The sequence below is a fragment of the Mastigoproctus giganteus genome, chromosome 12 (genome assembly GCF_048544385.1).
Source record: "Mastigoproctus giganteus isolate SK-2022 chromosome 12, ASM4854438v1, whole genome shotgun sequence".
Classification (NCBI taxonomy): Eukaryota; Metazoa; Arthropoda; class Arachnida; order Uropygi; family Thelyphonidae; genus Mastigoproctus; species Mastigoproctus giganteus.
The window spans coordinates 99,262,856-99,280,531 of NC_143586.1; the positions used below are offsets into that span (position 1 = coordinate 99,262,856).

The 17,676-nt window shown below is 37.1% G+C and overlaps 1 protein-coding gene across 1 annotated transcript in view; it reads right to left on the reverse strand.

The window, feature by feature from the left end:
- The window catches only part of LOC150077295 (uncharacterized), a 198,754-nt gene that overhangs the window by 177,638 nt on the left and 3,440 nt on the right, over nucleotides 1-17,676 (reverse strand). Inside the window, exon 2 of the mRNA XM_090385847.1 lies at nucleotides 11,385-11,610. Within this exon, the coding sequence (XP_090241973.1) occupies nucleotides 11,385-11,610 (226 nt within the window). The remainder of the gene's footprint in view (nucleotides 1-11,384; nucleotides 11,611-17,676) is intronic.

The following is a 17,676-nucleotide window of genomic DNA, read 5'->3' on the forward strand; positions in this document are numbered from 1 at the left end:
TGACAGTACACTGCTGCAACAGGATCTAGAAAAGTTGAGCAGATGGGCTGAGAGGTGACAAATGATGTTTAACATTGACAAATGAAAAGTACTACATATGGGAAGCAGTAATCCCAGAGTAACGTATCAACTCTGTGGTACCACACTGACAGTGGTAGAGAAAGAAAAGGACCTAGGGGTAATTGTGCAGGCAGATATGAAGTTTTCTGAGCAGTGCAGACGGTCTGCAAGAGTAGTCATGGTGTCTTGTCAATGATATACAGGAATTTTCTCACAGGGATAAGGAGGTGATTATTCCCTTGTATAAGGCAATGGTCAGGCCATACCTTGAGTACTGTATACAGGTCTGGAGGCCTCATTTTAAGAAGGATGTAGAGCTGTTGGAACGAGTATAGAGAAAGTTAACAAGATTAGTGAATGGAACAAAGGGTTGCTCTTACAAAGAAAGATTAAGTTTTGCAAATTACAGTGTCTGGAGACTAGGCACCTACGAGGTGATCTGATTGAGGTGTATAAAGTCTTGAATGGTTTGAGCATGCTCAATGCTGATGGGATTCTTCCTCTTACTCAGAATAATCACCTGAGAGGGCATAAAATCAAATTGAGGAAAGACGGTTGTTGGATAGATGTGCGGAAGTTTGCCTTTAGCCAGCGGGTAGTTGACTGATGGAACAAACTTCCATCTGTAGTTATAAAAGTTGATAGCTTAAACAGATTCAAGGCAGAACTTGACAAACATTTGGAGCGAGTGGATGGGTGAATTAAGGGTGTTTTTTTTTTTTTTTTTTGGCTGATGCTATATAAGCTTGCTTTCTTGCATCATGTGCCTTTTCCCAATGCTAATGCTAATGCTAGCACAAACTAGTTATAGACGGGTAGTAAACTAGATCTTACTGCATTTGCAATAATACCAATAGCTGGAATTCTGCAGGTTTTTACATTATTACTGTGAAATGTTTCCCCTTCCATGAAATCTTTAATCATATATGAAACATAAATAAATTTTCATAATCTTCTCTTCTTTCCTATTTTTTAAGCTTCTTAAACTTGTCTCACTTGTGCTATTTGTACATCCAGTGTTCGTCATTATTTATTGATTATCTTTTTTACTGTTTTAAATTTTATAATCCAAAAAAAAAAAAAAAAAAAAAAGAAAAGGAAAAAAGTGTCAGTGAACAGAAATATCAATCAAGCAAACTTCATTTCTATTCAAAGTAAAGTGCTATATTTACTGTATTAAAATTTAAGATGTTTAAACCTGTGTCAGCAGTTTTATTGGATTTCTAACTTTTTTTAATGTTTTTCATACCAGACTAAACATTTTTGGAGTGTTCTGCCCCTATCCTTATACCATAATGTGGAGATTTTTAGGAACACATGTACTGCATTATAGCAGAACTGGCTGAACTTGCATGTATGCCTATGCAAGGCCTAATGTAGCCAAGTGGTCAAGAGCGCGAGTGCAACAGTTTGTAACTTTGACTGATTGACTGATTTATTGTAAACTCCACTGAACTGGTGGTCATGCCACAGTATAAACAAGAACATTTTAACACGTGCCATGAAGGGTATTGTAAAGTTGTGGTACCTGTGTGTGCCGGTGAACCTTACAATAAAGATCCCATTTATAGTAAATAAATTTGATGAATTTGAAGTACTGGTCAAGATATCAAAGGTGGATATTATTGGGATATCGGAGAAGTGGTGTCACACAGATATAAGGTTTGCAGAATTGGAAATTTGGAAGTACAATGTGTACAGAAAGGATAGAGGATAGCAAGGGAGGAGGAGTTATGCTGTTAGTTAAGATACAAATAAAATCTAAGGCAGTGTAGCCAGTTGACATTAGTGGACAGTGCAATATTGAGTCAATTTGGTATGACATAAGCAGTGGGAGAGCAAAAATGAGGGTAGGAGTGTGTTATAAGCCCAATGACTCTGATGAGTACAATGAACAAATATACAGAGAAATAGAGTGGGCCAGTAAATCAGAATGTCTTATAATGGGGGATTTTAACTTCCCAGATATTGACTGGAACTTCTGGGTGGGTCACTCACACTAGTAAGACCTTTGTGGATTTATTGGATGAGTGTTTTCTACAGTAACATATTCAAGAGGCAACCAGAGGGAGTAATACTTCTGATCTGATTATCAGCAGTGATTATTCGTGCATCTGCAGATAAAGGAACCACTTTGTAGCAGTAATCACAGCATACAGATGTGGCATTTAATTAAAGATGTAACTATGTAACTGCCATCAAGGATAAAGGGAAGGGTTTTTGTTTTCGTAAAGGTGACTACAGTGATCTCAGACAGTTTTTAAATTCTATACAGTGGGACAACTGATGATGAATTTATCTTGGAAGCTAGTAGGCTTTTCATACCAACTAAGAAAGGCTGGTCAAGATTTAGGCTTACATGGATGTCAGATGAACTAATAAGACTTGTGGCAGAGAACAAAAATGCATGTGATGCATATAAATTATCAGGAAACATGGAAGCCTATGATAGATATAAACTAGTTCATAATCAAGTCACAAAGGAGGCTAGCCAAGCAAAGGCAGATTACGAGAAATCCTTTGCAAAGGATGCAAAGAGTTCTTTACCTATGTAAACTTTATAAGGAAGAGGATGAATCAGATTGGCCCACTTGATATCAATGGTTTGATTGTTGGTGATCCTGCTCAGGTAGTGAATAAACTGAATGAGTATTTTGCATATATGTTCACGCATGAGGAATTCTGTGGGGAAGTAGAGGCTAGCAGTTTATAAAACTCTAACAGGGAACTAAATAATTCTGTAATAACTGAGAGTAAAGTGCAGGAGAAATTGTGGAAGTTAAACGTAAGAAAGGCACCTAGGTAATTACAAACCTGTTAGTTTAACTTCTGTTCTGGGGAATATAATGGAGTCACTGGTTAAAGAAGAATTGCAGGATCTAGACAAGACTGCAGTTACAGTTCAGACACAGCAGGGGTTTGTTAAGGGGAAGTATTGTCTGACCAATTTAGTTGGATACTACGATGCAGTCACAAAGAAACTCTATGCAAAAAATTATTTTGATATCATATACTTTGATTTCAGGAAAGCTTTTGATACTGTTGCACATGAAATAATACTGTACAAATTGCAGCAGTATGGCATTAAGGGCAAATTGCTGCTATGGATAAAGGGATTGTTGAGTGGAGAAAACAGAGAGTGGTAATCAATGGACACTGTTCTTCATGGACTAATGTTATTAGTGGAGTCTGCCAGGGTCTGGTGTTGGAGCTATTGTTGTTTTCTATATTTATCAATGATAATGATGAAGGTATACCAGACTTAATGTCCAAGTTTGCAGATGACACAATGGTTGGCAGGGTTGTTAATGACAGTACCTTACTGAAACAGGACCAATAAAGTTGGGCAGGTGGGCTGAAAGGTGGCAACAAGTTTAACATTGATAAATGCAAAGTACTGCATATGGGTAGCAGCAATCCCGATAGTAACCTAACAACTGTGCATTACTACACTCATAGTAGTGGAGAATGAAAAAGACCTAGGGGTAATTGTGCAGTCAGATATGAAGTTTTCTGAGCAATGCAGACAGGCTGCCAGAGCAGCTCATGGGGTCTTGTTAATGATATACAGGAATTTTTACAGCAGGGATAAGGAGATGATCATCCCCTTTTATAAGGCAATGGTGAGGACACACCTTGAGTACTGCATACAGGTCTGGAGGTCTCATTTTAGGAAGGATGTATAGCTGCTGGAACGAGTACAGTGAAGGCCAACGAGATTGGTGAGAGGAACAAAGGGTTGCCTTTACCAAGGAAGTCTGCAGTTCTGCAAATTACAGCATCTGGAGACTAGACACCTGCTTGGTGATCTGATTGAGGTTTATATGATGAGGAAACACAGTTGTAGAATAGATGTGCATAAGTTTGCCTTTAGCCAGTGGGTGGTTGATTGCTGTAACAAATTTCCAATGGTTGTTGTTTAGAAAGTTGATAGCTTAAATAAATTCAAGGAAGCACTATACAAACTTTTGGACCAAATGGATGGGTGAATATGGTGCTGTTCCCCTTTTGGAGCGAACTGATGGGTGAATATGGTTCTGTCTCCTTTTGGAATGAATGGATGGGTGAATATGGTTCTGTCAGTCTTTGTGAAAATTGATAGCTTGAATAAATTCAAGAAAGAACTCAACAAACATTTGGAGTAAATGGATGGGTGAAATGAGGTTTTTTTGTTTTTTGGCTGATGCTGTATAAGCTTGCTTTCTTGCATCATATGCCTCTACTAATGCTAATATAATAATAATATGCTCAAAAATGAAATAAAGAAAAAGAAAGTCAGGTCAGGCTGAGTAAAATTACTTGGCAACAGCAATAGGAGATATTCATAAAAGAACATACTATTAAATACATTCAATAAGTTGAATGGATAAATATTAAAAACAAGGTCATGGCTAGTATTCAGTACCACCTAAATCATTTGGATAAACAGGATATAGACTTTTAAAGGCACCTTCTTCTTCTGTGTTTTTGTATTTTATATTTATATTTTTTTATGTGAATTTTTAGTTTTTATTTATAAACATAAAATCTATATTTACTTTTAGCAATTAATAAAAATTTATTGTTACTGACGAAAAATATGTATTCCATCAATCACAAAAGGATGCATCATGTTATTAGGCCAGAGTGACCAAATTTATTAAAATGGCCCTGCTTAATCTGAATGTAACTTATTACAGGCTGGATCCCTTTAGAGTGAAGAACAACACTCCTTTCATAACTTGCTAACATGTGCAAGATATAATGATGAGAAATAGGTATGTTTGTGGGAATAGACAAAAATTTTATGAGTAAGCTACAGAGCTTTAAATTTTTATTGACTACAAAAGAAAAGACATTTGAAGACTTGCAATCTGTAGTTTGAGTGGTGAGGCAGATAATAGAGGACTACATGCTTGAGGTTGTGCCTGGATATATAGTTAGCCATTTATCCAATCTTGTGGGACAAATGGCCGATTATATTTGAGTTGAGCTCATTTTAAACTATTTTATGTGACTTACAGTTTTGTTCAAATAAATTTTTTGAATATGAGTACCTGCTTGAGATTGTGCATGGACAAGCAGAAGACCTTCTAAGATAAATGGCCAATTATATTTGAGTTATGTTCATTTTAAACATTTTACGTAACTTACAGTTTTGCTTGAATAAATATACAATTTTGTTTGAATAACTTGAATTAGAACATCGGTTAATGATATGTTTAGGAAAAAAATCTCAGTAACTTCACAGACAAGACTTAAAAAATGAATGAATAAATTAAATACCTCCATACTTATTTGCAGTTGCCATTCATCTGCATTCAGTATCACCAGTTCCCCAAAATAATAATAATACCCTCTTTACCCATTTGATCTTTGTAATCTTGCTGTTGCACCAGCACAAAAAAAAAGCACCAAGACAACCAGTTAATAAATGGGGATTAGTGTGCTCTGTCGGTTTTTTTTTTTTTTTTTTTTTTTTTTGTGCCAGTGCAACAGCAAGATTACAATCAATAAAAAAGTGGAGGAGAAAAAAATCAGCAAAATACATAATTTGTTCACTCTTAACAATAAATATATTGATTTTAAACACATTACACTTGTGAAATGTCATCAATTCAAGTATTTATAGGTTGCAATTAAATAAAATGCAGATTTTTTAAGGTCACTGATATACAAGCTTTGCTTCCCTCCATCATTTTGCCAATATTAATACTTTATGACAACAATACTTTGGAATCCCACATATAATTAAGATAATTTATGTTTTAGTTTCCTAAAGTTATTGATATAATAATTTTGTCAATTATGCTTATATATTTAGCTTTATATAATTTGTTCAAATGAGGCATAGCCAAAGCTCTCCACGAAAATTACAAAATAGCAATTTATAAGAGAGTAGAGAGAATGAAATACCAACCAGTGACCCTTGTGTATATATAATTTTCAAGCAATAAATGAGCCAAATAATTTCATACAAGGCATTTATGCAGGATGTGCACAAGGGAGAGTGCCAAGATATAATTTGGCTATATATACTTTGAAGGCAGAGCCAGAACTAGGCAATCCTACACCTGCAGCAAAAGTGTTATAAGTATGTCTCCATTATATGCAGGCAGTCAATCTTTCAGTAGCGTAGCTAGGACCGTGGATGCCCAGGGGCAACATATCTTCCTAGTGCCCCTGATTGTGATAGATTATTATTATTATTAGCCATACAGTGCAAGGAAGCCTGAGGCTTATGCTGCACCAGCCAAAAAAAAATTTCTGAATTACACAGAGAGAGAGAGAGAGAGACAGTCAGAAGTAGAAGGAAATCACCAAAAAAGAGAAGAATGATGATATCCAGCTCAGGACCCTAGACATGCCAAGCCCATACTCACCAGATGTGAGCCCCTGGGGTTAATTCCTTTATATAATTGGGGGAAATTCCCCCTCTGCACACACCCCCTTGCTATGCCCCTGCAATCTTTATGAATTTATAAAAATTACTACTGTAATTGTCTACGATTTGCATATATTTATTAATAAAATAATTTAAATAATACAATGAATGTGACAAAACAAAAATATCAAAGAAAAAGAAACTTACAAATATTCTTTTATATCTACAGAGAATTTAATTCTATATAAACTACCAAGAACACATAACTAAAAAGAAATTTAAAAAAACAGTTTATCTTTATATATCTAGTATAAAATCAGAGAAACAAAATATTGCAAAATACAGTACTTTTAACATTAAAACAAACTAAAAATATGCAATGAAGGTGTATTATTTTAATTGGATTTTTCTCGCTTTGAAGGACCTTTCACAAGAAGCTACTGTTACAGGCAGGGTAAGAAAAATTCATAGCTCTATTTCTATATTTAGATAAGATTCTATTAGACGATACTCGTGAATGAATTGGAGAAGTTGTAAAAGAGTTACAGATCCTGCAGAATTGATAAAACATTATTTTTCAAATATCTGTTGAAATATCAACAGATATTTGAAAAATTTTGTTTGTCCTCCAGTGCTAACCAATGGAGGACAAAACCAAAAGGCTCAGAGGTGTGACATCACAAAATAGGCCATATTTTTTATAAGTTTGTAATTGGAGTTTCTCTGCTATTTTCAAAATTTGTAAAGCACTATTCCTCCCTGATATTTTTTTCTGTAAGTGATTATAAATCCGTTTTTTTTTTTCACTCTCACAAAATCACAAAAATTTCTGGAATCATAAGTAGCACGTACAAAGATAATGCAGCATTTCTTTTAATAAATGTTTTATTTTTATTTTTTAAACAAAGAACACAAGTTGACCAGAAGCTTTTATCCATTTCGGGAATATGTCTTAATCTTTTGACTGGCTATAGAAAGAAGTCGACTATGGTATGTGGGATCTATATAGGTGGCTGCATATGTTTTATTATCATTAGCCATATGGTGCAAGAAAGCCTGAGGCTTTTACAGCACCAACCAAAAAAAAAATTTTCCAGTTACTCTGAGAGAGAGAGAGAGAGAGAGAGAGTCAGAAGGGAACCACTAAGGAAGAGAGAATGATGATATGATGATATCCAACTCAGGGTGTGCCAAGCCCTATGTTTATGTGATCTTGTTAAAGTGGGCAATAATAATACATATTATTTAGTATTAGTATTGGTATTAGTAACGGCCGCATGGTGAAAGAAAGCCTATGGCTTATGCTGCACCAGCCAAAAAAAAAAATCCGAACAAAACAATGATAAAAACAAAAAAAAAAAAAATAAAATAAAATAAACTAAATAATAATAATTAATAAAAAAAAAAAAAAAAAAAGGAAATTAAACCTATCATCCTATGCGCTTCCCTTACCCGAAAGTACTATCCAGATGACCTTTGAATTTCCCCAAACTGTCGGCCTCTACCACCCATGAAGGCAACTTATTCCAGTAATTTATAACTCGCTGGCTAAAATAAAACTTCCTGCTGTCCAATCTAAACATTCCCCCCCCCGTAACTTGAATTTATGTCCCCTAGTTCTAGCATCATTTATAATCTTGAAAATTTTGTCCTCATTCATTTTACTGATGCCTCTCAGAGCCTTAAACACCTCAATCAAATCTCCTCTAAGGTGTCTAGTTTCCAAACTCTGCAACCCACATATTCGAAGTCTTTCTTCATAAGGATGCCCTTTTGCCGATCTCACCAGGCGAGTTACCCTTCTCTGCACCCTTTCAAGAAGCTCGATGTCTTTCTTTAGGTGCGGTCTCCATACTTGAACACAGTATTCCAAGTGTGGTCTAACATAAGCCTTATATAATGGGATTATCACGTCCCTATCTCTACTTGCAAAAGTTCGATAGATCATCAATAGGACATCATGGGCCTTCCTTGCAACCTGTTTACAATGCTCAGAGAATTTCATGTCTGACCGTATCGTAACACCCAAGTCCCTTTCCTCCAGTACTGGGTTTAGTTGAACTCCACCAAGTGAATAAGTTTTTTTGGGATTACTGTTTCCCAGGTGTAATACCTTACACTTTGTTGGATTAAGGCACAGCTGCCATTTTTTTGACCATTCCTGAAGTCTATCTAGGTCTCTCTGAAGAAGCTCAGCTTGACAGTGATCATTAACTACTCTACCAATTTTACCATCATCTGCAAATTTAGACATCACGCCCTCTATCCCTTCATCAATGTCGTTTATGAAAATTAAAAACAACAGTGGTCCTAATACTGATCCTTGGGGAACCCCACTTCTTACATCAACCCAATCTGAGAAATAGCCATTTATCACAACCCTCTGCCTCCTGCCCTGAAGCCATCCTTCTATCCATCTAAGGATTTTCCCAGTGATTCCAACCTGTTCCAGCTTATAAAGCAACCGCTCATGTGGGACTGAGTCAAAAGCTTTGCTGAAATCTAAATAAACAATGTCGAAATTATTCCCTAAATCCAGCTCATGAGTGACCCTTTCGAAATAGCGAACCAGATTTGTTAAACATGATTTTCCCTTTACAAAACCATGCTGAGTATCCTTGAGAATTTCAATTCGATCCAAATGATCCTGAATTCCACCCTTGATCATTGCCTCCATGATTTTCCCTACTACTGAAGTCAGACTGATAGGTTGATAATTTCCAACTTCACTTTTAGAGCCACCCTTATGTATGGGAGATACATTTGCACTTTTCCAATCCAAGGGAATCTCCCCAGAGTCTAGTGATGCTCGCATAATTAGCCTCAATGGTTCAATGCACTCGCTTGCCGCCTCTCTTAAGATTATAGGGTATATTCCATCAACTCCAGGAGCCTTACTGGTCTGTAGGCTCGAAAGTTTTTTCATTAAATAATCTTGTGAAATTTCAATATCATTAATTACATATTTTTTAACTTCGCTCCCTCAATTTCCCATTGCCACAAAAGGTTTTTCATTTGTAAATATCGATGCAAAATACCTGTTGAGTTCATCTGCAACGGCAGCTGGTGTATTTATTACTATCCCCTTTCCCTTACGTAAAGGTCCGATCTGGTTTGTCCTGCTCTTCTTGGCATTTATACATGTGAAGAATTCTTTATTCCCCCCCTCCCTTCTTTGCTTTGTTTGCTAGTGATTTCTCATAAACTGCCTTTGCCTGTCGAACCTTTTCTGTGGCTCTATTACACATCACATTGCTGTTATAGGCTTCAGTACTTTTTATTGCTCTGTAACCTTTCCATGCCACCTTTTTCTGCTCAAGTAATGTGGCAACTTCACTATTCATCCAACTTGGAACCCTTCTCGAGGAGTATTTTTTTAATGGTATATACGCGTTCAAGGCATCTGTGATTAATGTTTTAAAAGCGTACCACAGTTCAATTGTATTCATTCTCTGCGCAATATCTACCCAGTTAATAGAGGCCACCTTAAAGCATCGTAATTTCCTTTTCTGAAATTAAAACCCATTCCTTTACCTTTTACTTCTGCTACCTCTCTCGTCATCATCCACCACAGAACTCCGTGATCACTTCCTACTACTGATTCCTCTACTGTCAGCCCTGTTATGTCATCTGATTCATGTGTGATGATGAGGTCTAGGATATTCTTTTCTCTAGTTCTTTCCCTGACATGTTGATACAAATAACAGTCATCTAGTTGATTTAAAAATTTTGTTCCCCATGTCGAGTTTCCTTCCCATTTACTCCAATCAATTAGAGGCAAATTAAAATCACCCATAATAAGGCATTGACGCTTACTTGCCCATTCCATTTGCATGTAGAGGCTTTTGTCATAATCTTCACAATTACCTGGTCTGTAGATTACTTCTACTTGCATTATACTTTTGTTTCCAACTATCTCACACCGTACAGATTCTATACTAGCATGTGAAATGTCTGAATCCGGGAAGGCTATCGTCGCACTCAGGCTGCTTCTGATAAGAAGCATTACCCCACCACCCCTTCTATCTAACCTATCCTTCCTAAATACATTATACAAGCCGTACTGAAACTCATCATCCCCAATTTCCGGGTAGCACCACGTCTCTGTAAGCCCTATTATGTCCGCGTTACTTGTTTTAACCAGCAGTTCGAATTCGATCGTTTTATTGACGACACTTCTAACGTTACTGTATAAACAATTAAGATTTACTATTCTTGTATATTTAACAACCCTAACACAACCCTTGAAGTTTTTTAGGCTCTCTTCCCTGATATTAGCTACCCGCTCACGTGAAACGTTTCTGCCCCCAGAACATCTAGATAATACGTCCAGTTGGGGTAACAGATAAGAACTCTTAAGGTATGTGCAAGAGTTACTTTGACCAATATTATCAGATAAACGCGTGTCAATATTACCCACATTCCCCCTAACTAGCAGTTTCCCTGAACCTTTAAGGTATCCTCAATAATGAAATAATTTAATGAAATAATTATCTTTATTTAAATTGTGAGATGAGCTAGAAACATATTTTATGTAACATAATTTACAGAAAAAAATATGTTCCAATGAATCATTGTGAAAAGGTATCCCTTTAGCCTTTAACCCTTAATTTGCACTTTCTAATTGCTTAAATTGCCTAAAGGCCAAAGGTGGAAACAAAACATACAAAATTAAGTCTCTCGTAATCCGTTATATGGAAATTTTCTTCATTCTACAGAAACTTTTAAATGTAATTACCAAAAGGAATTCAAAAAATTTGCTATAAAAAAGTTCATTAAACACAGGTTCGACTACAATAAAATAAAAAATGAAGCAATTTTAAAATATATAACTGGTCGAATGCGCCCTTAAAATGCTGCACCTGGGGCTGGCACCCCGCTCGCCCCACCCTAGTTCCGACTCTGTTTGAAGGAACCAAATATATAAAATAAAATATAACACTACACTGTTCATACTCACGTAATCCATTTATATATCTCAGAAACAGTCAGTTCTCCCTGGTGTTTTAATGCTAATTCAATAAGTTCAGTATAGGTATATGGAGGTTTCCCAAAATAATGACCGGAATCACCACATCCAGTTAGAGATTGCCAAGATGACCATCCTATTTTTCTTGGTGTGATGCTTCCTTCACTTGAAGCTAAGTGTGCAGTCTGGCTATTTTCTATTTCAGCTCTGCTAACTACTGTTAAAACAAAACAGATATTTAAATATACATATCCAGGATATTATAATTATGTTAAGAGCATATATTTATTATTAGATGCATCTACCTTTTTCAGAAATGGGTGCTCCTTTGTAGCATCACATATTCATATCATGCAATACAAAGTAGACAGGCAAATATATACAGATGCTGAATTTTTCAATTCAGTGTAAGAATGGGCAAGAAGAAAGATTTAAGTGGCTCTGAACGTGGCATGGAGTCAGCACCAGACACACTAGTATGAGCATCATGGAAACTGCAAACCCCTTGGGATGTTCACATGACTGCTTGGGTGTAGCAAGATTGATCCAATAACCAAATAACATCCAGCAATGGAAGTCCTATGTACGTCCGGAAGAGCATGCTGATGCAAAAGGCTAACAGTGGCTGACAAGAATTGTGCAAAGCAACAGAAAGGCTACACTCAGTCAAATACCAACAATGGTAACCAAAAAGGCATTTCATGAAGCACACAACTTATCATACCTCGTCGTGAATGAAGTATTGTTATCAACAACCAAACTGGGTTCTACTCTTGTCAGGCGCCTCCATAGCCAGGTGGGAAGGAGCAGCAGTGCATAGAACACGTTTCTTGATTAGACCGGGGTTCGAACCAGTCACCACCAAATACGAAGGATGTGGAAAGGTCAGGGAATGACCACCACATATTCCCAGAGCAATATGGCCTTAGTTGCTAATGCTCCTAAAAACCAAATAACAACAACATCTACTCTTGTCAACAAAAAAATAAGAAGGTACAGTTACAGGAGGCCCAGAAATACCGATCCTGGAAAGGAAACATCAGAAAAACACTGCCAGCCTGATGAATCTAAATTCCTGCAGCGTTCCCCTGATGGTAGACCACAATACTGGGAAGCAGCATGAATCTAGTGATGGAGGTGGTGGTGGTGGCAATGTGTGAAGAGTGTTTTTACAATGCATGCTGGGCCCCTTAATAGCAGTGGAGCAACATGTAGATACCACATGATATTTGGAAACTGTTTCCAACCAGGTATATCCTTTCATAGCTGCAATTACCCCTCAGTTAATGAGATTTTTGAACAGTCAACAGGATAATGCACTAAGTCAAAATTGTACAGAATGAGTAGTCAGTCCTCGTATAGCACGATAGTTGTGTTCCTAGAAACCTTCGTGCAATATAAACAACAGGCCCTAGGGGAAAAATAGGGTTAGGTGCCGACCACCCAAGAGCGAACACATATTTGTAACCAAAACATTACCAAACACAATAAATACTTACGTATTTTATTACGACTATTACATAATAAAACATTGCTAATGCTTTTGCTTCTATCGTAAGCAAACTTGTTTTTTGTTTAATTTTCTATCCAAACAGATGACAGCCGTTCCATCTCTTCCAATTCTTTGTATCTTAATCTAATGGATTTTAATTACACTTTGAGTTGTTCCTGCTATGAAAGTTGTTTTTATTTTCTCTGCATTCTTTGTAATTCTCGGCGTTGCCTCATTTAGCTTAGTAGCACGTGCAATATCACATGGTCTTTCATTTCGCTCAAAGCGTTTCACAATTTCATATTTTTTTCTCTATTGACAGAGGCGGACTGGCCATAAGCCTTATCAGGGAAACCCCAGTGGCCCGGAGGCCAGTGTGATTTTGGCCATAAACCATAGTATAAGGCCACTATAAATTTTCCCCAGGTAAGTATTTTTGACCCAGTCCGCCTCTGTTTATTGATATTGCTTTTCTTTTTCTCTCTGAATCTGCAGTGTCTTCACCAGGATGCTTCCTTTTCACACCTTTTAAGTATTTTACTCATTTTTAGGGAATAAAGCACAATTACAAAACGAGGAGGCATGCTTGATACACATAAACAAAGCTGCAAATGTGTAGCAACTGAATAAACAACACCGTAAAGGCAGAGTACACTGTTAATACCTCACATTTCTAGGGGGTTACGACCATAAAACAATAAAAACAATTTCCAGTTGCGTTTCTGCTAGTGGAATCTGTTATAAACTGGTAGTAAACTGATATAATTGCCTTTGCGATTATACCGATAGCTGGAAATTGTGTTGGTTTTTACGTTATTATGATGAAATGTGTTTCCCCTTCACCGATATAAAACACATAAATACATTTTCAGAATCTTCTCTTCATTGCTATCGTGTTATGTTCAGTTGGGGTGATTCCGCATTCGACTGCCATTTCTTGTAAACACAAAGGCGAATCGTGCATAAGCGAATTCGGTTCGTGTTATATAAGATATCGTTCCCCTATTTATAAATCGTGTATGATCGAATTTGTGTAGTGTAAACACGTGTTATACGAGGACTGACTGTACCATGAACAAGAAAGTGAATTCAGCCTACTGCGGTAGCCTCCCGAGTCACCAGATCTCAATCCAGTTGAGCACCTGTAAGATGAGGTGGAATGAGTGCTTCATTGTAGAGAGAGAGAGAGAGAGAGAGAGAGAGAGAGAGAGATACACAACCATCCCATTTGCAACAACTATGGGAACCAAATGGGTGAGCATGGGCCTGCATCCTTCTGGCACATTTTCAGCACCTCATTGAGTTCATGCCATGATGAATCCAGTCTGTTCTGGGGACTAAAGGGAAACCTAGTTAGGTGTAGGTATATAATAAAATGGCTACTTAGAATATTTCAGTATCACTGTTAGCTATTGCCAATTTAGAGGGGAACAGGTATCCTGTGTGTTATCAGACACTCAGCCTAAAACACTGATGGATCCAATATCTCTCTATTACAGAAGATTTAGGAGAAGTCCGGTTGGCCTGCCTCCCTAAAATCCACTCATGCACACCTTCTCGATGGTAAGCCCTGTTACGTCACTTAGGTGGCAACGAACGTGTAGAGTGGTTCTCTTCAAGATGCCTGGTCAGCATGAAGAGGAAAAGACCAACCCCTCCAGCAATATGAAAGCACGACGAAACAAATGGCCCTCAGTCCCCAGCAGCTTTCACTCTCCCTCTTACGGCAGCGAGAGGATTAGAGTGGAAGCAGAGGGTGCTAAGAATCTCTGGGTACGACCAGGCTGCCATGCACGGAAACTGAACTTGGCCTGTTATAACGTAAGAACACTCATCGGTGAAGACAGGATATTAGGGCTGGAAAAGGAATTAGAAAATGTGAATTGGAATATCATCGGTTTGGCTGAAACAAGAAGAAGAAATGAATCACTTATAAGTTTATCATGTGGAAATCTGCTGTACACCAATGGAAACAGTGAAAGGAGTGAAGGTGAAATTGGGTTTCTGGTCCATAAAGATTTTAAAAACAACATTTTGGAATTCAAAAGTACATCACCAAGAGTGTCAAGACTAATACTAAAGATTTCTAAGAGATACAAGCTAAAGATTATAATGATTTATGCACCAACATCGAGCCATGATGATGAAGAGGTTGAAGAAATGTACACTGAAATTGAGAGTCTTCTAGATGAGCAGAAAACCCACTACACTATTATTATGGGAGACTTCAATGCTAAGGTTGGAAAAAGACAAAACAGCACAGAAAGGAGAACTATAGGAAATTTTGGAATTGGTGAAAGAAATGAAAGAGGTGAAAGACTTGTGGAATTTGCAGAATCTCAAGGACTGTCAGTAATGAACACTTTTTTCAAGAAAAGGGTGAACAGAAAGTGGACATGGAAGAGTCCAAATGGATTAACTACTAATGAAATCGACTTCATCCTCACTAATAGAAGATATATTGTGAATGATGTCACCGTCCTAAATAAGGTAAATGTTGGAAGTGATCACAGAATGGTAAGATGTACACTTGATATAGATGTAGGAAAGGAAAGGAAAAAACTGACTCGAGTAAATAATACAAAGGTCTTTGAGATAACAGAAGAGGAGAAAAAGCAGTATGTACTGGAACTTAAGAACAAGTATGAGCTTCTGCAGACTGCTGAGGACCAAGATATCAACGAGGAATATTACAACTTTTTGAAAGTGATAAAGCCCAAGAAACCTATAGGGAAAAAGAAATCCAAAGAAGAAAAAATTAGTCAAGAAACACTTGTCATGATGAACCGAAGACGACAAATGAAAAGCAAGAAAAACACTGACAGGGAGAAAATTGAGTATACTGAGTTATGCAAAGCCATTAGAAAGAGACTCAGAGAGGACATAAGAAGATTTAACACAAGAAAAGTAGAACAAGCATTAAGGGAAAACAAAGGATTTAAATCAGCAGCCATGAGCAGTAATACAGAAAGACAAATGATACTGAAACTGAAGAATAGCGATGGTGTACTTATAAACAGCAGAGAAGGCATAATTCAAATAGCAGAAGACTACTATAGAGAATTATACAAGGAGCAGGGGAATGATGCCAGCAGTGGGGAAGATGGATTGCAAAGTAGCAACACATACGACATACCCAATATTCTTCCTGATGAGGTAGAACATGCATTGAAGAAAATGAAGAATCAGAAAGCCCCGGGGGAAGATGAAGTTACTGTAGAGTTGTTAAAATTGGGAGGAAGAGACATAACACAAAAACTGGCAAGGCTCTTCACAAAGGGCATTAGAAAAGGTGTGACGCCTAAGCAGTGGAATAATGCAATCATAGTTTTGCTGCATAACAAAGGAGATAAATCAGAAATTGGAAATTATAGACCAATTAGCTTGTTATCCCACATCTACAAGTTGTTCACAAGGGTCATTACTAACAGATTAGAAAGAATACTGGATGAGAATCAACCGAAAGAGCAAGCTGGCTTTAGGACAGGATTCTCAACTATGGATCACCTTCATGTAATATCACAGCTAATGGAGAAAGCAAATGAATATAAAACACCATTATGCCTGGCATTTGTGGATTATGAAAAGGCATTTGACTCCATACAGCATAAGGCAATGTTTCGGGCACTGGAAAGACAAGGCATTGATACCCCATATATTATGATTTTGAAGAAAATATATGAGAGTGCTACCTCCTTTATTAGACTAGACAAAGACAGTTGGAAATTTAAAATTGAGAAAGGAGTTCGACAAGGAGACACAATATCTCCTAAGCTGTTTACTGCTGCCCTTGAGGAAGCTTTCAGAAGATTAGACTGGTCGCAGAAAGGAGTCAATGTGAACGGAGAGTACCTAAACCATTTGCGATTTGCAGATGACATTGTGGTCATAAGCCATGATCCCAAAGAATTAGAGGAAAATCTTAATCAGTTATGCACAGCTAGTAAGGATTTTGGACTAAAGATGAATATGGCTAAAACAAAAGTAATGATGAACAAGTATGCCACAGAAAGAGACATAATGATTGAAGGAGCAGTAATTGAAAAGGTGGAGTCATATACTTATCTGGGACAAGTTATTAGCTGTAATAATGATAAATGGCTGGAAGTCAAGAGAAGAATAAATTTTGGATGGATAGTATTCAGGAAATATAGTCACATACTGAAGAGCAATATCCCAGTTTGTCTGAAACGTAAAATAATGGACCAATGTATACTCCCCACCATGACTTATGGAAGTGAAACTTGGGCACTCACCAAAAGAATGGAAGAGAAGCTGAGAACCACACAGCGAAGAATGGAACGAATCATATTGGGAATAAGACTGTTAGATAAGAAGAGAAACACATGGATTAGGCAACAAACTCAAGTAAAGGACATTCTTATCAAAACTAAAGAACTAAAATGGTCTTGGGCAGGACACATAGCTCGAAGACATGATGACAGATGGACTAAGAAAATAACAGAATGGTATCCAAGAGGAGCTAGAAGAAAACCTGGAAGACAAAGGCGGAGATGGATAGATGAAATTCATGAGTTTGTGGGTAGTAAATGGATGTCCAGTGCTCAAAACAGAAGCAACTGGAAAGTTGCTGGAGAGGCCTTCATCCTGCAGTGGATTGAAAATGGCTGATGATGATGATGATGATTGCCAATTTTAATAAAGTACCTACCACTGCAGTGCTTTCAAGCATGGCAATTTAAATATACATTGTTCTTTAACCTGCAGGAGTACTGCCCTGTTTGGTAACATGAGTATTATCGGTATATAATAACAGACCCCCAGATAACA